The sequence below is a fragment of the Medicago sativa genome, chromosome 5 (assembly GCF_051527215.1).
Source record: "Medicago sativa cultivar Bolivia chromosome 5, Bolivia_mono, whole genome shotgun sequence".
Lineage (NCBI taxonomy): Eukaryota > Viridiplantae > Streptophyta > Magnoliopsida > Fabales > Fabaceae > Medicago > Medicago sativa.
Genome location: NC_140753.1, coordinates 63,788,999 through 63,812,434, shown reverse-complemented (window position 1 = coordinate 63,812,434; position 23,436 = coordinate 63,788,999). Strand labels below are relative to the sequence as shown.

The 23,436-nt window shown below is 35.7% G+C and overlaps 2 protein-coding genes and 1 pseudogene across 3 annotated transcripts in view; 1 reads left to right on the top strand and 2 right to left on the bottom strand.

The window, feature by feature from the left end:
* Window positions 1-1,694: 1,694 nt before the first annotated feature.
* LOC146923953 (uncharacterized protein At2g39795, mitochondrial-like) lies at window positions 1,695-8,532 on the bottom strand. Its single transcript, XM_085711797.1, has 3 exons — window positions 8,208-8,532; window positions 2,196-2,545; window positions 1,695-1,854 (listed from the first exon to the last, which is right to left on the bottom strand). The coding sequence occupies exons 1-3, from the start codon at window positions 8,466-8,468 to the stop codon at window positions 1,695-1,697; spliced, it is 771 nt and encodes a 256-aa protein (XP_085567923.1). The 5' UTR covers window positions 8,469-8,532.
* A 1,244-nt stretch (window positions 8,533-9,776) lies between these two features.
* LOC146923952 (uncharacterized protein At2g39795, mitochondrial-like) lies at window positions 9,777-11,417 on the bottom strand. The gene is made up of 3 exons (XM_085710920.1): window positions 11,140-11,417; window positions 10,539-10,882; window positions 9,777-10,222 (listed from the first exon to the last, which is right to left on the bottom strand). Exons 1-3 carry the CDS (start codon window positions 11,404-11,406, stop codon window positions 10,063-10,065), a joined length of 771 nt encoding a protein of 256 aa, XP_085567046.1. The 5' UTR covers window positions 11,407-11,417; the 3' UTR covers window positions 9,777-10,062.
* A 2,780-nt stretch (window positions 11,418-14,197) lies between these two features.
* The window catches only part of LOC146923951 (uncharacterized), a 49,524-nt pseudogene continuing 40,285 nt past the window's right edge, over window positions 14,198-23,436 (top strand). Inside the window, exons 1-6 of the transcript XR_015009930.1 lie at window positions 14,198-14,254; window positions 14,296-14,364; window positions 14,454-14,939; window positions 15,165-16,376; window positions 16,498-16,825; window positions 17,186-17,218. The product of XR_015009930.1 is annotated as an uncharacterized LOC146923951 (transcript). The remainder of the gene's footprint in view (window positions 14,255-14,295; window positions 14,365-14,453; window positions 14,940-15,164; window positions 16,377-16,497; window positions 16,826-17,185; window positions 17,219-23,436) is intronic.

The window sequence follows — 23,436 nt, the reverse complement described above, 5'->3', positions numbered from 1 at the left end:
GGTGTTATAAGTTAGTTACAAGCTAATACAATTAGGGGTGTAAGTGGTTCGGACAAAACCAACGAAACCGAAAGTCCAAACCGAACCAAACCGAAAAAATATCCGACTTTGTTTGGTTCGGTTTGAAACCGATCCGAACCAATCGAAACCGATCTAGTTTGGTTTGGTTCATGGTTTTTCATTTCGAGATCCGTGAAACCGATAAATCAATCCGATGATAACCACACTCCTTATTTTACTAATATTATCCTACCTCACACAAACTTATGGTTTAGGCCCAAAATTAAAGTCAAACATAAAATACTTTTTAATCCATTCACTTTATCTCATCATCATCATCATCATCATCATCATCTCATCTCAACTCTTTCATTTCTACTAAAAAATAAACCCTAGCTGTCAACCACACCAAACTCATTGTTCATCGCTACCGGTCACCGTTGAGATCGTTCCATCTCTTGGTTAGTTTTATCATGTTTATGGCATTGATTTATACTCATTATATTTCATTGTTTTCCATGTTCATTTTCTATGTCATTGATTTATACACGTTTTCCATGTTCTTTTTGGAATTTTTTTGTTTGTTGATGAATAATGCATGTATGGATCATGGATAATTGAAATATTTGAGTTTGATGAAGTTGTTTTTGTAGAATGATTGATAAATGAATCTTGGATCATATGTATGAAATATTGAGTAAGGTTAGTTATAAAAAGTTATTTGAATAATAGAGAACATGAAAAAACAAAATATGAAATACGATTATACAAAGTTCTATGAAATATTTTGTGAGAATATGATTTGTTTTTAATTGTATTTTTAAACAAACCGATCAACCGAACCAATCCAAACCGAACCAAACCGATTAGTTTGGTTTGGTTTCTTTTTTGAAAAACAGTGAAAACCGAACCAATCCAAACCGATGAAGGTTTCATCGGTTCGGACATTTTTATGACTGAAAACCAATCCAAACCGAACCGTTACACCCCTAAATACAATCTTTTGTGTTGTATAACTCAATGCCTCAATTTTCAAAGAAATGATAGTTGTTTTCTCGTACTTTTCTGTGATTCGACAAATTCAATACATGTTGCATTTTGTTTTTGGATTTCTTTTACTGATAGTCATTGTGCATCGATTAAATTGTTAACAATGTTATGTTCAAACTAGGGATTTCATCCCTCTTTCTTTAGGCAGTGAAAATAGTCACAAAACTCTCTATGTTGTGTCTGAAAAACTTCACATTAGATTGGAAATATGTAATGATGAAACTTACCCAAAAAATAACTATTTTACCTTGTTATAATGGAAAATAAGGGAATAATTCAAATATTTTTACAAAATATTCTAAAATAAGTCTCAATTTTGAAAAATACCATCTAATGTAAAATAATTCACAAAAGTATATAGATGCAAAATCTAATTCCAAAATGACTTAAAGTTATACAAAGATGATGTAATCAAGCCTTATTAAGGATATAAATGCCAACACTTTCAACCAGTTTGCCTTTAAAAAAGGAAGTCGAAACTCGAAACTACCACTAAACCACAGTGACACAGCATCTGATTATTTTCCTCCTAGGAATGCAACCACAGTGATCATCATATACAATTAGTCTTTCCATTCAAAAGTGTATGCAAATTATGGGACAAATTGAGTATCCTTTGTGATTTCATCAGACCATGTCAATGCTCATGCTTCAATGAAATTCTTGAGCTTATTCAACCACACCAAGTATTCTCTACTTTTCCTATTGATCATGTACTCTTGCAAGAAATTTGTTGTGCTTGGTTTGATTCCTCTTATTTCTAAGTACTTGTGGAATGACTTTTGCAATGCCTCATCCAAATCCCTGTAAAAAAATGGCAGAATCTCAATCAAACAATGTATTAGCTACAACATTAATTGAAAGTAATACAAACACGGTTTTACAAAAAAAAGCTCCAAAACAACGATCTGAACTGCAACATCAATAAATTTCATGTCTCTACAACCAAGCAGTACAGGTTAGTAACACCACCCAATCTCAATTCCAAATCACGGAAAATAGTAGTTTGTTCAAACTCCGCTATGCAAAAGTGCTATAGCGCACCACTATAGCTGCTATGATATGGTCACTGATGTAACCCCGGTTTCACATATTGAATGCACATATTTATAAACAGAATAAAATAAACAGAAAGAAGTACATACTGAAAATCTAGCCTGTCATAATAACGAATTTGTTCATCACGATTCTTAATAAACAAGCTGCGGATAACCATCTCATCTGGGTAAGCAACACAATTGAACTCCAAAGAGAACCCATACTCCTTAGAAACATAGACTGAAAGTGGAATGCTTGATTGAGTTGCTCTCTCACTCTCATCATCCTTATCATCCTTTTGATGATTATCATGTTCTTCACCAGGAACCAAATCAAAAATCATAACATCAACCTGAATTTCTTCACCTTGATAAGTCCTTTTAAGTGTTATGATGAACAGATCATCAAGATAATCATCAACTATCTTAAATGGGAAATTGCTCGGAACTTCCTCACCCTATATCTGTTGGGAAATGCCTGCATAATTTCCCTCCTCCGTGAACTCAAAATAGGCACTTTAGCGGAAACGTAAAATGACACACAACAAATTTTTAGCGTGGAAAACCTTCTCAATGTGATTAAGGAAAAACCACGGGACCCGTAGGCCTCTTAAATCTCCACTATAATAATAATGGGAATACAAATCTTCACCCTCAGGTGGACCTAACTATGTATCTCAATTTGTAGATACAACTCTCACAAATTGGCTCACTATATTTTTCTCTCACACTCTTATGAGGAACTCTCTATTTTTCTCTCAACTCTATGAGTGAGGATTTTTCTCTCTTTCTCTCAACACTCTGTGTGTTGAGGATTTCTTGTTGTTGTTGTGATTTCTTTCATTGCCGATGCCTCTATTTATAGTAGGAATTGATGCACTGTTGGGAATTGTTTTTTTTCAAACATTGCACCGAAAGCTATTGTTTATAGAGTAAACAAATTTGGCAATTTGCAATTGCCTTTTCCTTTTGGGCTGGCATGTCCACTTGCTTCACGTGGCTGGACCCTACAATTCTCCCCCTCCAGCCAAAGGGAAACTATCCTTCGATTAGTTTGGGGTTGCTGCCAAGCCTGCAGCTTCTTTACAAAACTCTATCTTCTCTTTTGGTAGAGCTTTTGTCATCATATCTGCTCCGTTGTCATTGGTGTGGATTTTCTCTATTTGCAGCAGTTTACTCTCCAACACATCACGTATCCAATGATACCTCACATCGATGTGTTTCGACCTTGAATGGTATGTCGAATTCTTGCTGAGGTGAATTGCACTTTGGCTATCACAATAGAGAACATAACTTTCTTGATTCTGGCCTAACTCTTGCAGGAACTTCTTCATCCACAGGATCTCCTTACAACCTTCAGTGATTGCGATGTACTCTGCTTCTGTGGTACTTAAAGCAACGCACTTTTGTAGTCGCGATTGCCATGAGACAGCTCCCCCTGCAAAAGTAATCAAATATCCGGATGTGGATTTTCTTGAATCTACATCTCCGGCCATATCAGCATCTACATATCCAACGAGCATTTGATTTCCATTGCCAAAACATAAGCACTTTTTGGCAGTTCCTTTTAGATACCTCAGTATCCATTTCACAGCACTCCAGTGTTCTTTTCCTGGGTTTGATAGGAATCTACTCACGACTCCTACAGCATAACCGATGTCTGGCCTCGTGCAGACCATGGCGTACATAAGGCTACCCACAGCTGAAGAATAGGGCACCTTGCTCATTTCTTCTTTCTCTTGGTCATTCTTTGGACATTGTGTCTTACTGAGTTTCAAATGACCAGGTAGCGGAACATGCACAGGTTTTGCATTATGCATGTTGAACCTTTCAAGAACTTTCTTGAGATAATCTTCTTGTGACATCCACAACATTCCTTTTGAACGATCTCTAACGATCTTCATTCCAAGAATCTTCTTCACTGCACCCAAATCCTTCATAACAAAAGACTTGCTCAATGCTTTCTTGAGAGCATTTATCTTTGCCTTATCTTTTCCAACGATAAGCATATCATCAACATACAACAAAAGTATGATGGATTCTCCATTTTCATAGTTCTTCACAAACACGCAATGGTCTACTGACGTCTTTGTGAAGTTGTGTTGGGTCATGAAGAGATCAAACTTCTTGTACCATTGTCTTGGAGCCTGCTTTAAGCCGTATAGACTTTTCTTCAAGCGACACACAAGATGTTCTTTGCCTGGTTCAACGAAACCTTCAGGTTGCTCCATATAGATTTCTTCCTCTAGGTCTCCATGCAAGAATGCTGTTTTAACATCAAGTTGTTCTAAGTCTAGTTTTGCAGCTAGACCAAGGATTGCTCTAATGGATGTCATCTTCACCACCGGTGAGAATATTTCTTCAAAATCAATGCCTTTCTTTTGATGGCACCCCTTCACGACAATTCGTGCTTTGTATCTGGGGTTTGGGTTGTTCTCTTCAGACTTGAGCTTGAACACCCACTTATTTTTCAATGCTCTTTTTCCATCTGGTAATTTTACCAGGTCATACGTCTCATTCTCCTTTAAAGATTGCATCTCTTCTTCCATGGACCGCAACCATTTTTCCTTATTGGTTGTCTCTATGGCTTCCATGAAGCTTTGAGGTTCCCCTTCGTCAGTGATGTTTACATATTCACCTGAGAAGTATCTTTTTGATGGTTGTCTAGATCTGGTCGATCTTCTCAATTGAGGTTCTTGTCCCATCTCAACATCATCATTATCATCAGCATCATCATCTGCCATCTGTTCTTCATGCATTGGTTGATTTTGGTCTCTCTGATCAGGCTCCTCCATTTGATTGGGTTCTGTTAGCTGATCACGATCATAATTCATTTGAGGAGTCTCTCCCCCTGAATTGTTTACCACAATAGTCTTTGGCTTTTTAGATCGAATGTCGTGGATTGTCTGATCTTCATAGAATATCACGTCTCTGCTTCGAACCATCTTCTTGGTAGCAGGATCCCATAATCTAAAGCCAAGTTCATCTTTTGGTGAACCAAGGTATATGCACTCCTTCGTCTTAGCATCTAGCTTTGCTCTTTCATCTTTTGGAACATGCACAAATGCCCTGCATCCAAAGACTCTCAAATGACCATATGAGGCTTTCTTTCCATACCATACTTCATCTGGTATCTCTCCATTTAAAGGTCTTGAAGGAGACAAATTTATCAAATCAACTGCAGTTCTCACTGCTTCACCCCAAAATGATTTGGGAAGTTTTGCTTGAGAAAGCATGCTTCTGACTTTCTCTGCAATCGTCCGGTTCATCCTTTCGGCTACTCCATTCATCTGAGGAGTCTTGGGAGGTACTCTCTCATGTCTTATTCCATGAGATTTACAGTAGGCTGCAAATGAGCCTATATACTCTCCATCGTTGTCTGTTCTTAAACATTTCAGTTTTCTTCCAGATGCCCATTCTACAGAGGCATGAAATTCTTTGAAAACCTGAAGAACTTGATCTTTCGTCTTCAATGGATACACCCACACTTTTCTAGAGTGGTCGTCAATGAAGGTAACAAAGTATTGTGAGCCACCAAGGGACCTTTCAGATGTAGAGCAAACATCTGAATGAACAAGATCTAGGATATGTTTTCTTCTTCTTGCATCATCCGATCTTTGAAAAGATACTTTGTGTTGTTTGCCTGCTAGACAATCTTCACAAGATTCCAGTGGTTGACCCTTGATGTTTGGAAGATGATTCTTAGCAAGAATCTCCAAACTTTTCTCGCTCATGTGGCCAAGTCGTTTGTGCCACAGTTCTTTGCTCATGTCTTGAGATACATTGATATCTCCCTTGTTTATCTTTCCCTGCATAACATACAGAGAGCCTTCCTTTTTACCACGAGCAATGATCATGCTTCCTTTACTGAGCTTCCATCTACCAGCTCCAAATTGGTTTATCATACCAATATCATCTAACTTTCCTGTTGAGATAAGGTTTAGACGCATGTCTGGAACATGTCTAACCTCCTTCAACACGAGCTTAGAGCCATTATCTGTAACCAGAATCACCTCGCCAATGCCAACAATCTTGCTTGTGACATCATTGCCCATCTTTACCATACCAAAGTCTCCTTTTTGATATAATGAGAAGAATTCTTCATGAGGGGTTACATGAAAGGATGCTCCTGAGTCAATTATCCAAATGCAGTCATTAGACGCTACATTTAGATAATTTTCATCTTCAACGAGAAAGAAATTCTCGTTAGTTGCTACGACTGCTGTCGTGGTTCCATCTTCTTTCTTCTTTGGATCGATTATATCAGGATGGATCGTTCCAGCCTGTTGATCTCTCTTGAAGAATCTGCACTCAAACTTTTTATGGCCCGGTTTGCCACAGTAATAACAACTTAGTTTAGTGTGAGTCTTTGATCTGCCTCGTGATTTTTCACGGCCACCTTTTTGACGGTTCTTGCTCCTTCCTCTATTGTCAACGACGTTGGCTTCGAACTGATTGTTCAAGCCTCTTTCCCTTCGTCTTGACTCTTCATTTAACAAGCAGTCAGTGACTGAATCCATGCTAAGTTTTCCATCTGGAGCAGAATTGCTGAGAGTGACAACTAGGGTGTCCCAACTTTCAGGTAAGGAACTGAGAAGTAGAAGTGTTTACAACTCGTCATCTATCTTCATTTCTGTTTTTGTCAGTTGATTTACAATACCTTTGAAGGTATTTAGATGCTCGATCATGTTTTGACCGTCTGAGTATTCTAACTTCACCAGTCTTCTAACAAGGTGTGCTTTGTTTCTGGGCGTCTTCTTTTGAATCAACGATTCAAGCTTCGTCCATAACTCATACGCATTGGTATAAGTTGATACATGCTCGAACAAGCTTCGATCAATGTATTTTCGGATCATAGCCACTGTCTTCCGATTCTCCGTCTCCCATTCCGTAGAGGTCTTCTTCTCGGGTTTATCTTTTTGTGTGATTGGCTCATGGAAGTCTTTGCAATACAAGTGGTCTTCCATCATTGGCTTCCAATATGTATAGTTGTCAGCCGTTAGCTTGAACATATCACCATCATGGCTGATTGAGCCATCCATCTTGAGTTACACAGGAAATAATTTCTTTAACCAGTGTCACTAGTATCGTATACTAGAAAAAATGAGTTTGTGAATAGTGCACCAGAAAAATTCCCAGGTAAGAGAGGTGGGTCAATAGACACACTTAAATACCAAGTCTTTCCTTGCCAGAACTTTCCTAGACATGCAATATATCACTACCTCACTTTATATCTAGCGACAAGAAATTTCTTTTCTAATGTGGAAGATCAAACAATGTTGCAGCCACAGAGCATACTAAGAATTATCTTGCAGATACAACACCTCAGAGTCCCAGAGCAACGAGTGCTCTGATACCACTGTTGGGAAATGCCTGCATAATTTCCCTCCTCCGTGAACTCAAAATAGGCACTTTAGCGGAAACGTAAAATGACACACAACAAATTTTTAGCGTGGAAAACCTTCTCAATGTGATTAAGGAAAAACCACAGGACCCGTTAGGCCTCTTAAATCTCCACTATAATAATAATGGGAATACAAATCTTCACCCTCAGGTGGACCTAACTATGTATCTCAATTTGTAGATACAACTCTCACAAATTGGCTCACTATATTTTTCTCTCACACTCTTATGAGGAACTCTCTATTTTTCTCTCAACTCTATGAGTGAGGATTTTTCTCTCTTTCTCTCAACACTCTGTGTGTTGAGGATTTCTTGTTGTTGTTGTGATTTCTTTCATTGCCGATGCCTCTATTTATAGTAGGAATTGATGCACTGTTGGGAATTGTTTTTTTTCAAACATTGCACCGAAAGCTATTGTTTATAGAGTAAACAAATTTGGCAATTTGCAATTGCCTTTTCCTTTTGGGCTGGCATGTCCACTTGCTTCACGTAGCTGGACCCTACAATATCAACCAAAATCAAATATTCAACATTTCACAACATAATAATAATAATTATCATAAATAACAACCAAATTCACGAAATGGGTCTTTTTTAATCATACCAGCTTATAAGCTATAAGTTCAAAAATGTGTCTAGCTAATGAAATTAAAAAGAAAAATACTGTTTCTATTACTACAATCATGAGTTTAATAAATTAAGGAAGACAAAGTTTACAGCGCGGAACTCATCGGTTTCCTGAGCACAAGTGATTTTCGATTCAATTAAACGGAGAAAAGTCTCATCGGAGGTGGGTTCGTTAATAACAGCTACAGAAGAAAAGTGAAATGTAGGAACAAACGAACCCTCGTAGCGGTTGACTGCAGCGGAAAGCACGGCGCAATGACCCGGTTGGGTTTTTCTGATCAATTGAGTCGCAGAAGAAAAAGCCCTAACGAAAGTGCTTGACTTGGTGCGAAGGATTGAATTGAACGCCATTTTTGGTTGGGTTGAAGAAGAGAAGAGATAAAGGGTTTTGCTAGGGTTTTAGAAATGATTGTGAATGAAAAGTTTCTTCTATTTCTTTTTTTTTTTTTTTTTGGTACAAGTTTCTTCTATTTCTACTCTTGCACTTTGCGTCTTATCAGCCGTTAGATTTGAATACGAAGCAGATGAAATGTGGGCCGTTTGATTGAGGTGATTGAGGTGGAAGGTGGGATTCGGTGTGGTGAGGATCAAAGGAAAGGGGAGTTGTGTTCGATTAAGGTTAAAATATTTTACTAGTTAAAATATATTTTACATGACTTATAATTTATTTTATTTTTTAAAACAGTTAATGTCATATATTCACGTCGAATGAGTACAAGGCGCACAAAAGACATTCGCGGATAAGCCAATAAGGCAACAAACACACGGTGTCGTATATAGGCAGAACACCGGAGAAAATAAAACACAAACCAAAGGAACCCCATAAACAAGAGACTAGCATATATACTAAAGCATGATGCCAAGATATGCAAAAGACCACTAACCAAAACCAATGCAACATAAAGGTCAACACAAGAATACTCCCACATCACAGCCCTCCACTAATAGTACAAAATTATAGAATCAGCACCAGAAAAACATCACAGCGGCGAGAGGAAATTTTTTTTTTTTTTTTTTAAGGAATAAAGCTTGTATGTTAAAAGCACATGAAGTACCATATAAGTTAAGGATATAGAAAACCTATGAAAAATCAATATTCACATTCAATATTATTTGTAACAACGGAAGATGTTATAAGTTAGTTACAAGCTAATACAATTATGTTAGTTTCAACTAGATACAATGGTATATAAAGCTCTTTTGTACATTGTATAACTCAATTTCTCAATTTTCAAAGAAATGATAGTTGTTTTCTCGTACTTTTATGTGATTCGACAAATTCCATACATGTCGCATTTTGTTTTTGTATTTCTTCTACTTATAGTCATTGTGCATCGATGAAATTGTTAACAATGTTCCGTTCAACGCTCCTCGTTTTTACATCATTTTCACAACGCTCGGCTTTGTAGTGACTAGGGATTTCATCCTCTTTATTTAGGCAGTGAAAATAGTCACAGAACTCTCTATGTTGTGTCTGAGAATTGAGAAACTTCACATTAGATTGGAAATATGTAATGATGAAACTTACCCAAAAAATAACTATTTTACCTTGTTATAATGGAAAATAAGGGAATAATTCAAATATATTAACAAAATATTCTAAAATAAGTCTCAATTTTGAAAAATACCATCTAATGTAAAATAATTCACAAAAGTATATAGATGCAAAAACTAATTCCAAAATGACTTAAAGTTATACAAAGATGATGTAATGAAGCCTTATTAAGGATATAAATGTCAACACTTTCAACCAGTTTGCCTTTAAAAAAGGAAGTCGAAACTCGAAACTACCACTAAACCACAGTGACACAACATCTGATTATTTTCCTCCTAAGAATGAAACCACAATGATCATCATATATTATTAGTCTTTCCATTCAAATGTGTATGCAAATTATGGGACAAATTGAGTATCCTCTGTGATTTCATCAGGCAATGTCAATGCTCATGCTTCAATGAAATTCTTGAGCTTATTCAACCACACCAAGTATTCTCTACTTTTCCAGTTGATCATGTACTCTTGCAAGAAATTTGTTGTGCTTGGTTTGATTCCTCTTATTTCTAAGTACTTGTGGAATGACTTTTGCAACGCCTCATCCAAATCCCTGGAAAAAATGTATTAGCTACAACATTAATTGAAAGTAATACAAACAGGGTCTTACAAAAAAGCTCCAAAACAACAATCTGAACTGCAACATCAATAATTTTCATGTCTCTACAACCAAGCAGTGCAGGTTAGCAACACCACCCAATCTCAATTCCAAATCACGGAAAATAGTAGTTTGTTCAAACTCCGCTATGCAAAAGTGCTATAGCGCACCACTATAGCTGCTATGATATGGTCACTGATGTAACCCCGGTTTCACATATTGAATGCACATATTTATAAACAGAATAAAATAATCAGAAAGAAGTACATACTGAAAATCTAGCCTGTCATAATAACGAATTTGTTCATCACGATTCTTAATAAACAAGCTGCGGATAACCATCTCATCTGGGTAAGCAACACAATTGAACTCCAAAGAGAGCCCATTCTTCTTAGAAACACTGACTGAAAGTGGAATGCTTGATTGAGTTGCTCTCTCGCTCTCATCATCCTTATCATCCTTTTGATGCTTATCATGTTCTTCACCAGGAACCAAATCAAAAATCGCAGCCTCAACCTGAATTTCTTCACCTTGATAAGTCCTTTTAAGTGTTATGATGAACAGATTAGGATCATGAACTATCTTAAATGGGAAATTGCTCGGAACATCCTCACCCTATATCAACCAAAATCAAATTTTCAACATTTCACAACATAATAATAATAATAATAATAATAATAATAATAATAATAATAATCATAATTAACAACCAAATTCAAATTTTCATACCATTACGAAATGGGTCTTTTTTAATCATACCAGCTTATAAGCTATAAGTTCAAAAATGTGTCTAGTTAATGAAATTAAAAAGAAAAACAGTGTTTCTATTACTACAATCATGAGTCTAATAAATTAAAGAAGACGAAGTTTACAGCGCGGAACTCATCGGTTTCCTGAGCACAAGTGATTTTCGATTCAATTAAATGGAGAAGAGTCTCACTCTCATCGGAGTTGGGTTCGTTTTTGACAGCTACAGAAGAAAAGTGAAACTTAGGAACAAATGAACCCTTGTAGCGGTTGACGGCGACGGAAAGCACGGCACGATGACCCGGTTGAGTTTTTCTGATCAACTGAGTCGCAGAAGAAAAAGCTCTAACGAAAGTGCTTGACTTGGAACGAAGAATTGAATTGAACGCCATTTTTGGTTGGGTTTTAGAAGAGAATAGAGAAAGGGTTTTGCTAGGGTTTTAGAAAAAGGTTGTGAATGAAAGTTTATTCTATTTTTACTCTTGCACTTTGTGTCTTATCAGCCGTTAGATCTGAATATGGAGCAGATTAAATGTGGCCCGTTTGATTGATGTGGAAAGTGGGATTCTGTGTGGTGAGGATCGGAGGAAAGGAATGTTGTGTTTAATTAAGGTTAAAATATCTTACTAGTTACGATATATTTTACAAGATTTATAAAATTAGAATATGGTTACTATGTAATTACATTTTCAACTTAAAGTAGAAAATTAAAGGGTTAATAGACTTTTACCCCCCTGTAATATAGGTGACTTTTGGTTTTGCACTCTAGGAAAATTTTTTTTTAGATTCCGTCCTCGTAAAATGAAGATTCTTTGGTTTTGCCCCCTGACCCCAATGACTCAGCAGAATCTCCTACTTGGCACGTGACGTCAGCAGATTCTGCTGACGTGGCGCGCTGACTGTATAATTATTTTTATTTTTTATTTTTTTTATTGGGGTACACGTGGCATTTTTATTTTTTTTAAAAAAAATATTAAAAAAAAATAAAAAATTCTGGAAAATTGAAAAATTAATAAAAAAATTTAAAAAAAATTTAAAAATTCTGGAAAAATTAAAAATTAATAAAAAAATTGAAAAAAAATATAAAAAAATTCTGGAAAATCGAAAAATTAATTAAAAAATTCTGGAAAAATGAAAAATTAATAGAAAAAATTGAAAAAAAATAATAAAAAATTCTGGAAAATTGAAAAATTAATAAAAAAATTGAAAAAAATATTAAAAAATTCTGGAAAATTGAAAAATTAATAAAAAAATTAAAAAAAATAAAAAATTCTTGAAAATCGAAAAATTAATAAAAAATCTGGAAAAATGAAAAATTAATAAAAAAACTGTAAAAAATATTAAAAAATTCTGGAATTTTTTTTTAAAGAAATTAAAGAAATCTGGAAAAATTAATCAAAATAAAAAAGTATCTGAAAAAATTTAAAAATTCTGGAAAAATTAATAATAATAAAAAATGATTAAAAAAATAAAATAATCTAATAAAATGAAAAATAATTAAAAAATTTTGGAAAATAAAAAATTTCTGGAAAATATTTAAAAAAAATTGAAATTTTCAAAAAAATTAAAAAGATTAATCATTTTTAAAAAAATGAAATTTTGAAATTTTCATTCGTATTTTTCGAAATTTTGATTAGTATATATGCATTCATCACTTTAAAATTTAGTTTTGTATGGTTGTATTAGGTCCAGTTTAAATTTGAAGACATGCAATTGAAATAAAACGAACCAACATGTCATAACATTAGTGAATGAGAAAGCTAGATTAATAGAGTTCGATATTGCACCCGATAGAAGAACAACCGGCAAAATTCCAGGAAATACTAATTAGTTGTAATTTTTAAATGGTCGAGAAAAGGGGAAATAATGGGCGATAATAGAACACATGAATCAACGAATGTAGTAGACATTGTTGAAAACAAAATTTCGAAAAATACGAATGAAAAATTCAAAAATTTCATTTTTTTAAAAATGATTAATCTTTTTAATTTTTTTTGAAAATTTCGAATTTTTTTAAATATTTTCAATAATTTTTTCCAAAATTTTTTTATTTTCCAGAATTTTTTCATTATTTTTCATTTTTTAATATTTTTTCCAGATTTTTTATTAATTTTTCGATTTTCAAGAATTTTAATTTTTTTATTAATTTTTCAATTTTCCAGAATTTTTTAATATTTTTTTCAATTTTTTTATTAATTTTTCAATTTTCCAGAATTTTTTAATATTTTTTTTCAATTTTTTTTTAATTTTTCATTTTTCCAGAATTTTTTAATTTTTTTATTAATTTTTCAAATTTTTAAATATTTTTTTTAAAAAAAATAAAAAATGCCACGTGTACCCCAATAAAAAAATAAAAAATAAAAATAAATATACAGTCAGCGCGCCACGTCAGCAGAATCTGCTGACGCAGCGTGCCACATAGGAGATTCTGCTGACTCAACTGGCTCAAGGGGCAAAACCAAAGAATCTCAATTTTACAAGGACGGAATCTAACAAAAAAATTTCCTAGGGGGCAAAACCAAAAGTGACCTATATTACAGGGGGGTAAAAGCCTATTAACCCAAAATTAAAATATGGTTATTATGTAATTATATTTTCAACTTAAAATATGATCAACTATTTACAAGAACGCACGTATATTTTACTAGTTTTATCTAAAAAGTAACATAGATGTTATGAAATCAACCAAAATAAGAGAAGGTATAGTAGAGTAGATATGAAGAAAAAAATGAAAGAGACAACGAAATAATCTCTTGTATTCTCTCTTGACATCTTTAATGATAAACAACTAATTTTATAAAGATCCTTCAAAAGTTGGTCCAAATGATTTAGACTTCTTAAACATGTGGTATTGTGGTTAGAGGTTTGATTCTTGTTTCATACGTATAGAAAAAAAATACAGTTGGGAGAAAACAACGAAAATATAAAACGGCATCATGGAGCTTCATTTAAATTTCATGAAGAAAAAAACAAAAGCTAGAGTGAGCATAGTACAAATTTTCGTTCCATTCTTGTTTGATAAGAAAGAAAGAGACCCATTGTATAAAGATACACTCATCCAACACCTCATTTTCTCTCTCTTCCTATCAAACCACAAATCTATCATATCACTTTCTCTCTCTAAAGTGTTGAATGAGTGTATGAGTTAACACAAGTTGAAATTCTCGAGCAAGAAGAAAAACCATGAATGCTTCAACTTCAAGGAAGAAGAAGAAGAAGAATGGAAGTTATGAGGATCATAACTTCATCAGCACTTCATTTTAGCTTCTTCAAAAAAAAAAAACTTCATCAGCACTATATTTTCTTGGTCTCTTCAAGAAATTTTCAACCATGATCTTTACAGCAACCATGTATTCATCTTTCTTTTCTTACTCTATCACATTATTTTTTTATTTTTTTTGGCATTACATTTTAATCGATTTTTTTCTTTCTATTGTAGGTGGATTATATCAGTTTATCGTTCAATTCCGTTGTACAATATTTGAAGTCATTTGTGTATCCATTGTTGGATTAAACTCGAGCTCAACTATGCTCTTGTATGGAGACTTTGTCAACTTCGCCTTTTGCTCAAATCAATACTTGCTTCTCTCGTTATGGGAAAGAGCTATACAAAACAATATTGCCGGGAGATGTTTTTATTTTGGCTGATTTTAAACTTGAGACGGTTAATGATTTGCAAAGGTCTAGAAGGACTTGGAGGTTTGTGTTGTCGGCCGGGATTCTTGATGATGATGATGATGAGACTAAACTTATGTCTACTTTTAAAGTCATTGCTTCTCAAGACATTGATATTGATGGAATGGGGCAAAAATCTTTGTTTATTATATTCTTGACGAATATAACCCCTAATAGAAGAATATGGAACGCACTGCATATGGATGGAGATTCAAAGCTCATTCAGAAGATTTTATGTGCTAGTGATGTGGTAAGTTCATGTTATTTTGATATTCATTGTTTGTTATAGTTATTTGTAGAACTGTTGTTGAAAGAAAGTATGTAGTTGGAAGTTGTATTGCTTAATTGTTTACAAATTTCTGAATGACGTTTTCTACTTTATTGTTATGGAAATGGAAACTCTGGCTATTTCCAAGTAGAACATATTTTGACATTTAGTTTATACCGCAACTAATGGATGTATGCTGGGTAGCAGGTTGAGGAAAGCTTTGATCACTGTTCTCCAAAGACCGATGCTCTTAGGGATGACGTCACATATCAAAGGTTGTCATCTGAGTTGAATGAGTCTCAAAACAAGGCGATTTATGCTTGCCTTTCTGCCTTCCATTGCAATCATAAGTCTACTGTGGATCTTATTTGTGGTCCACCCGGAACTGGCAAAACAAAAACTTTGGGCACACTGCTTTTTGCTCTATTCAAAATGAACTTCAGGACTCTTGTTTGTGCTCCAACCAATGTTGCCATTAAGGAAGTGGCATCGTATGTCCTGAGCATGGTGAGAGAATCATTTGATAGAAATTCCGATGCTTTGTTTTGTAATTTAGGAGACACGCTGTTATTTGGGAATCATGAGTGGCTCAAAGTTGGTGCAGAAATTGAAGAGATATATTTGAACTATCGCGTCAAGCAGCTCATACTGTGTTTTACCCCACCTAATGGTTGGAAATATTGTTTTGTTTCAATGATTGATCTTCTTGAAAATTGTGTTTCCCATTATCAAATATTCATTGAGAACCAGATGAGAAAGGAACAAGATCAAACTGATGATAATAACTCTAATTGGGTAAAAGATGACAATCCTTCAGATTTTGGTGTGGGGATGCGTAAATTTTTTGTTGAGTTTGTCAGAGAGAGGTTTCTCGCTATAGCATCGCCACTCAAAAACTGCATTTCCATCTTATGTACTCATATAGCCAGGAGTTGTATCATGGAACATAACTTGAAAGATTTGGCCCATCTTATTTACTCTCTCAGTTCATTTCAAGCTTTGCTATTTGAAAATAATATTGTCTGTGAACTACTGGAAAAGCTTTTCTCTCCTGAAAGTCATCAAAGTTGTTTTGAGTTGGTGGTAGGGTCTGAATACTCATTGCAGCAGAGCAGAACTGAATGCCTTTCGCTATTGAAAACCCTTAAAGTTTCACTTGGTTACCTCAACCTGCCAGATGCTGTGACTGAAGAGTCAATCAGAGAATTCTGTTTACGAACAGCGTCATTAATATTTTCAACTGCCTCTAGTTCCTTTATGCTGCATTTTGTTGTCATGGAACCGCTAGATGTTTTAGTGATTGATGAAGCTTCACAGTTGAAGGAATGTGAGTCAATCATACCTCTACTACTTCCGGAAATAAACCATGCCATTCTTGTTGGAGATGAGCGCCAGCTTCCAGGGATGGTTGAAAGTAGTGTATGTATTCTTAAAATGCCCTGTATAATTAATTCAGTACCCCAGTAATGTACATTTTTACTAACGTTAGAAAGTTTTTCATTGACAAAAAATACAAATGCTCATCCTTCATGTGTCTCAGGTTTCTTTTGAAGTCGGTTTCGGAAGAAGTTTATTTGCGAGACTGAGCAAACTGGATCATCCAAATCACCTTCTCAATATACAATACAGGATGCATCCAGCAATAAGTTCCTTTCCAAATTCATGCTTCTATTTGAACCAAATTCTTGATGCTCCAAAGGTTATCGCAAAGAACTACATGAAGCAATATCTCCCCGGGCAAATGTTTGGTCGATATTCCTTTATAAATATAATTGGTGGCACCGAAGAGTTTGATGATACTGGACGAAGCCGGAAAAATATGGTTGAAGTGGCGGTTGTGAGGAAAATAATAAGAAATTGTTTCAGAGGTTTGTGCGTGTGTGTATAATATTTGTATGTATGTATATGAACCCTCAGTTGTGATTTATCATGTTAGAATTTTCTTATTCCCGCATAGGAGTATACAAATTAGAGAAAATATTTATTGAGACTGTGTTTGTTTTTAGGTAACATTTCAAGCATTAATGTATTAACAGTCCTGTATCATGTTATTGTGTTTTCTTTTTCCTTTCAGAGTATGCTATAGTTTTTAAACTGCATGGTTGCAAATTGCTCAAACTATAATAGTATTTATAATGTCATGAACTTTGTCGGGTAAACGAAGTTTTTTAATACTTTATTAGTGTGTACATATTTTCTAATAGAAAAATTTGCATGGAATGATGCAGCATGGAATGGCTCAAACGAGAACCTCAGTATAGGTTGTTATACCCTAATTTTGGACCTAAAAATACCAACTCAATTCTTCTTACCTTGCATCTCAAGTCATTTGATATGTCTCTGATCAATTGCATCTTTCTCTGCATGTTATTTCAATTTTATTTGCAAAATTCACATAGAAAGGGCATTTTAGTCATTTCCTTTGTCAAGATTTCTTTCAATCTTTTAAAATTTTGTTTGAGTCCTTTCAAGTAGGTTGAATAAGTCTTTGTTTCATTCTATGCCAAAATCCATTTCAAAATTTGCATGTGCAGTCATTTTTAAGCCAGTTTTGCCCCTAGGGGCATTTTAGTCTTTTCATGTGTTAAGGTCCTGTTTAAGTCCTAAAAATTTGTCTCTGAGTCTTTTAACTTTGCTTATATGAGTCTTTGCTTTAATTTCTTGTTAAAAATCCATTTTAAATTTGCATCTGAGCCATCTTTAGTCGTTTCAGCCCCAGGGGCATTTTAGTCTTTTCACACGAAATTTCGGCAGAGAGAGGTTACTTTAAAGTACCTCATTTAGACCATTTGTTCGTTTTAGTCCGTTTTGTCAAATTTTAGTCGTTTCACTTTACGTTTATTTCAAATTACGTTTTTTAATTCAATTTTATTATTTTTTCATTTTAAGTCCAAAATTTCCAAAATTTGCATTCAAGTCCTCCTCCTAAGTTTTAAATTTTACTTTTAAGTCTTTTTTTATTATTTTCGAATTCTTTTTTTAGTCATTTTTTAGTCCTTTTAAGTCATTTTTTTTAAGTCCTTTTTGTCCAAAGTTTTGCAGAGTGGTCCTTTTCATTTTTACAGTCCAGTCCTCCTTTTTTCGCAAATTGCAGATTAGTCCCTCAAACAACAAGTCCAGAATCCAGTCCAATTCAGTCCAATACCACGTGTCAGCCACTCATAGGGTCAAAAGCCACATGGCTCCCTATAAAAGGAGCATTTACTGCAATGTGTCAGAGGGAGCAATCAAAAGTGCCAACTCAATAAACACATTTCCCTTATTCTCTTTCTTCTCTCAAGGATCAAAATCCTAACTAACTCCAGAAGTTACCAAGAACATGAAGAACACGTAAACCCTAACCGATTCCAGAACTTCAAAATTCATCAAGATTCACAGCAGTTTCATCAATACAAGGTGTAATTCAGCAATCATTGTGCGAAATCAGTTCAAATTGATACGAATTCTCAGAGATTCATCACGAATCTTCATCATTGAATTCGTACCTTCGCAATTCAAGCACAACGTGCGATCACGAAGGATTTTGCGAGGCAAGAAGAAGAGGAATCGAAGTAAGCTTCGAATCAGTGAAGAAGAAGAAGAGAATACCGATTTATTTTCGGTTTCCAACTCACCAGAAAGCTTTCACAAGGATCTTTGTTCGAATCTCCATTTTAATTCAGGTATTCACCGAAAATCTCTTCGTTTATCATTGCAAGAAGCTCAACGAAGCTCAACGAACACAAATAAATGGTGAATTGAAGAGAAATTTTGAAAAAGGTTCAAAGGATTTCGAACGAAACCCTAAAGATGTGAATCTTCAAAGATTCACCGTTTATTTCTTGAAACGAGGCTTATAATCATCATAAGTGAATAAAATACTTCAGTTTAGGGTTTCGTTTCAACATATCCAAAAAACTTTCAAAAAGCTTCGAAATCAAACCCTAAATTTAAGATCTGCAAAAATTCACCGTTCATTTCACAAAATCGAGTTCAAATTCATCATCAGCAGAAAGAATAACACAGATTAAAGCCTCGTTTCAAAAAGTGTGAAGAGATTTGAAAAATTTGAGAACCGTAAAGTTTGAGTTTAGATCTACATAGATCTAGGTTTCATTTGCAATTTCTGATGCTTGATTCGTGTTTAGATTGAAAAATAAACGGTGAAAAGCTTTAGATCGAAGGGTTTTGGTGTGTTAGTTAGGTTTCCGGTGCCGGAATCTTCACCGGCGGCGGTGAAACCCGCCGGAGAAGATGACCAGAAGTCTAGAGAGAAGGGAGAGAACTTGGGACGTAGAGAGAGAAAGGGAGGTGGCAAATGAACTGGACCGGTCACCAGGCCTTTATATAAGCCTTTGGACCGGTCTGGTTCAACTGGTTCGCTCCCTAGACCGTTGGATCTAGGGTTGATCCATCTGGATCAATCCAACGGTCCCTGAACCCCCTGAGGATCCAGGATCCATGTAGGGATGGGTTGGGCTTATGGTCTTCGTTGGTTGTGGGTTTCTTGCTAGTTACACCCCTGGATTTTGCTTACTGCACCTCCTGTGTGTCTTTTTTTTGTGCAAAAAATTCCAAAATAAATTCCCATGGATTTCTTGGTATTTTCCCTAGTGTTTTATGGCATTTTACATGATAGAATTTGACAAAAAAAATAGGTGGATTAATTCTTGTCACTTGTTCACTTTTCTTGTTAATTTTTGTGAAATCTTGCTATGTTTTGACCATGATACCTTGTTGTGTGATATTGATACTTGATATGTTGCTTCATAATGTGTTCATCTCTGGATATGTGCTTGTTTTTTACAGTTTTGTGAGTCCAATTAGGGGTACCTTGTTTTGCAAGTAATGAGGGGTTTTCTTGTGAAATTGAAATACAAAATGTGCTTAAAGTGTGCTATGAGGATTGGCATGGCATTGCTTCATAATCCTTATATTAGGACTGGATTGAAATACTTTGGGGAGTGTCAAAAGGGGAGAGTTATAGGTCATGTGTTTGCCTCGTTATTGTGATGAATTTTTTAGGTATATTTAGATACTTGTTTTGCTAAGTTTTTGTGTCATTTTGCTAGGTGTTATTTTGCTTGCTTATAGTCACTATCCTATTATGCCTCATCTTCACTAACACTTTCTTCTCATGTTTCCTTCATTCATAAGCATTCCCATTTCATTCCATATCTCATCTCTTTCTCCACTTTTATTTCTTGCATTTTAAGTTTCAATTTCATGCAAAAATTAGAATGTAATACTTAGGAAATTCTTGTATTTTACTTTCATGCAATTTTAATTTTCTTGGCAAAGAGGCCATAGAATGTATCTAGGATATGATGTAAAGGACAATGGACTCTAATGATGTACACTGACACAAGCACCGACACATGCACACACATCACTATATAGTTAGAATATGCATGTTTAGATGTATGTTTAGGATTGTATGTTTAGATGAATGCCTAGGACTTATACTTAGAAAAATCAATTTTCCAAAAAAATGTGAACAACATCACTCAAACTATTTTCTAAATAAACCTTGGGATCAAAATCCCATTGTATTTTCCTTTTTCATTTTCTTAATCAAATTTCAATGAAAATAATCATGTTTAGACCATATTTTGCAAATGACTAATTCAACCTCACAATTTCCTAATCTCATGCCCTTGAGGCCTCTTTCTCATTCTTCAAAATCCCATTTTCAAACTTAAAATCAACCAACAAAAACAAAAAAAACATTTTGGAAGAGAACTACGGTGGATTTGATCCCTTAAACGGGTACGTAGGCAAGGAACAAAATTCCTTCAATTCAAATAAAATAAAAATCCAAAAACATTCTTCTCCCTCCAATTCTTCATTTAGCAAACTTTAGGTGTAAATAACACTTCAAAATAGCATTTAAAAATAAAGCGCGCGCGTAGAAATTAAAGACGGTTCCTATAGGTTACTATAGTCGTTATGGGTGCCTAACACCTTCCCGTAGCGAAAACAACTCCCGGACCTCGATTCTCAAGGGTTTTGCTTACTTTTTCCCTTCCCAAGAAAAAATGAGATATCACCGGTTAGAAAGGTTCAAACGTAATCAATGTTTGACACCCGAAAACCAAGATAAAACAGCTGGCGACTTCACTGGGGAAAACCGAGAGTTACGCCTAGTCTTTATTTCCACGCTTGCGCTTGTATTTTTACTTGCTTCTTTTACTTGCTTTCCTATGTGAATAAATGTTTAAATTCTTGCAAACGTGTGGGGTGAGAATATCAAAAGTCCTGCACCCGGGCTGAGTGAACTTAGGATTTAGGAGGGATATAATCGACAATTCATTCCGGGGGTTGCCTCGTGTTTTGGATTATGCGATCAATCCCACATAGCTGAGGCATTTTGGGGGTGATGTTGTCGGCGCGTGTTGTCGCGTTTAGGCACTTTACTTCTAATTGTTCTATGACGCTATGAACCGTAGATAACCAAACCCATCCATGGCCATTTTCTAGGACGTAGTGCGGAGGCTAAACCGAGTGTTGTCTCGAGTTTTAGTCGTCACGCGATACTACACTCAAGTTAGACCTTCCGCGGGTAATCTTGGAGCGAGTGTTGTCTCGTGACACCATGATATACGTCGGAAAGGTTGCAGCTTGGGAACCTTTTTAGAACCCGGTTACTATTATCCTAAAGCCCTAGATTCACCGGACGCCGTGTCCACCCATGACTCCTCGACTTTGAACTTCACCCACCATGTTTTCTCCGAACTTGAACATAATCATGCATTCATGCATACATGCATTCATGCATAAACCTTTTGTCATGCATTGTTATCGAAGGGCTTAGACAAGTTGAATTTGTAAACATTGTAGGAATGAAGATGACTAAGTCCTACAAGTTCAAGGAAGTGGATTTGGCTAGTTTGAGAGATTTGGCACTCAAGATTGAGGATCCGACCGGTTTCCGACACCGTTATGGGGCTTTACTTCCTATTCTCCATACTAATGTGGATGAGAAGCTTGTGCACACTCTAGTGCAATTCTATGATCCGAAGTATCGGTGCTTTACTTTCCCCGACTTTCAGTTGGTGCCTACTCTAGAGGCTTATTCTTCTTTGATGGATCTGTCTATTGCTAAGGGGATACCTTTCTCAGGACTTGAGCCTCCTCTTACTCCATTGGTTATTGCTAAGGATCTCTATCTCAGGACCACCGATATTTCCAAGAATCTTGTCACTAAAGCACGCATCCGAGGGTTCACTTCAGAGTATCTTTTTGGGAAAGCCAACCTCAATACCACTTGTCAGGACACTCTTGAAGCTATTCTTGCACTTCTCATCTATGGGCTTATTCTCTTTCCGAATCTTGATGGCTTCGTGGACATGAATGCTATCATGATCTTCCACTACAAGAATCCGGTTCCTACTTTGCTAGCTGACACGTACCATGCTATTCATGATCGATCCGGCAAGGGTCGTGGATACATTCTTTGTTGTGTGCCTCTCCTCTATAGGTGGTTTATTTCGCACCTTCCGCAGTCTTTCCACGACAATCCGAGGAATTGGTCTATTTCACAGAGGATTATGGCTCTCACTCCTAATGAAGTGGTTTGGCTCACTCCAGCTTCTAGAGTCAAGGAAGTTATCTTTGGTGGTGGAAAGTTTCTTAATGTACCTCTTCTTGGTACCCGGGGTGGAATCAACTATAACCCGGAGCTTGCTTTGCGACAATTTGGTTTCCCGATGAAAGATAAGCCCATCAATCTTGCTACGGCTCCTTATTTCTTTCACTACTCCAATGCTCCCACCGGAATTAGAGAAGATTTCATGGAAGCTTGGACCAAGCTTCGGAAGAAAGAGGTAAAGCATATGGGTGTGAGGTCCGGTATCGCTCATGAGGCCTATGCACAGTGGGTGATAAACCAAGATGAGGAGATTGGTATGCCTTACCCCTTTATGAGATATGTGTCTGCAACTGTTCCTACCATGCCTTTGCCTCTACTCCCACCTACCCAGGAGATGTATCAGGAGCATCTAGCTATGGAGAGTCGGGAGAAGCATCGGTGGAGAGCTAGATACTATGAGGCTGAGAACTTGATCATGACTCTGGATGGAAAGGGTGAGCAGAAGACTCATGAGGTCTTGACACTGAAGAAAGAGTTAGCCAAGGCTAAGAGAGAGATTGAGGAGAAAGATAGACTGCTTATGAGGGACTCCAAGAGAGCTAGGGGGCCCATGACTTCTATGCACGATACTGCGACTATGAGTCTGAGTCTGAGGATGATGCTTCCACTTCCTATGCTTGAGGACCTCCATTTCCTGTTGTTATTTCCCTTTGTTCATGTTGGATTTGTCTTGTAAAACTATATGTTGGTTGTTTGATTCCTGTTTATGTTAATTGTTGTTTAGTAATGTTTACAAGTTTTTAATTTGTCTAAAAACCCTTCGATAACACATAAAAAGAGTCTTTTTTGCATATGCATTAACACATTTCATGCATCATATGCATCCATTGGTCACAAAAAACTTCTCTC

Excerpts from the sequence above, each read along its gene's own strand:
- LOC146923953 (XM_085711797.1), bottom strand. The coding sequence starts at position 8,468 with ATGGCGTTCAATTCAATCCTTCGCACCAAGTCAAGCACTTTCGTTAGG. Across the intron at positions 2,546-8,207 it reads AAACCGATGAGTTCCGCGCT|GGTGAGGAAGTTCCGAGCAA; the intron begins GTAAACTTTGTC and ends CAACAGATATAG. Across the intron at positions 1,855-2,195 it reads TATGACAGGCTAGATTTTCA|GGATTTGGATGAGGCATTGC; the intron begins GTATGTACTTCT and ends ATTTTTTTACAG.
- LOC146923952 (XM_085710920.1), bottom strand. The coding sequence starts at position 11,406 with ATGGCGTTCAATTCAATTCTTCGTTCCAAGTCAAGCACTTTCGTTAGA. Across the intron at positions 10,883-11,139 it reads AAACCGATGAGTTCCGCGCT|GGTGAGGATGTTCCGAGCAA; the intron begins GTAAACTTCGTC and ends TGGTTGATATAG. Across the intron at positions 10,223-10,538 it reads TATGACAGGCTAGATTTTCA|GGATTTGGATGAGGCGTTGC; the intron begins GTATGTACTTCT and ends CATTTTTTCCAG.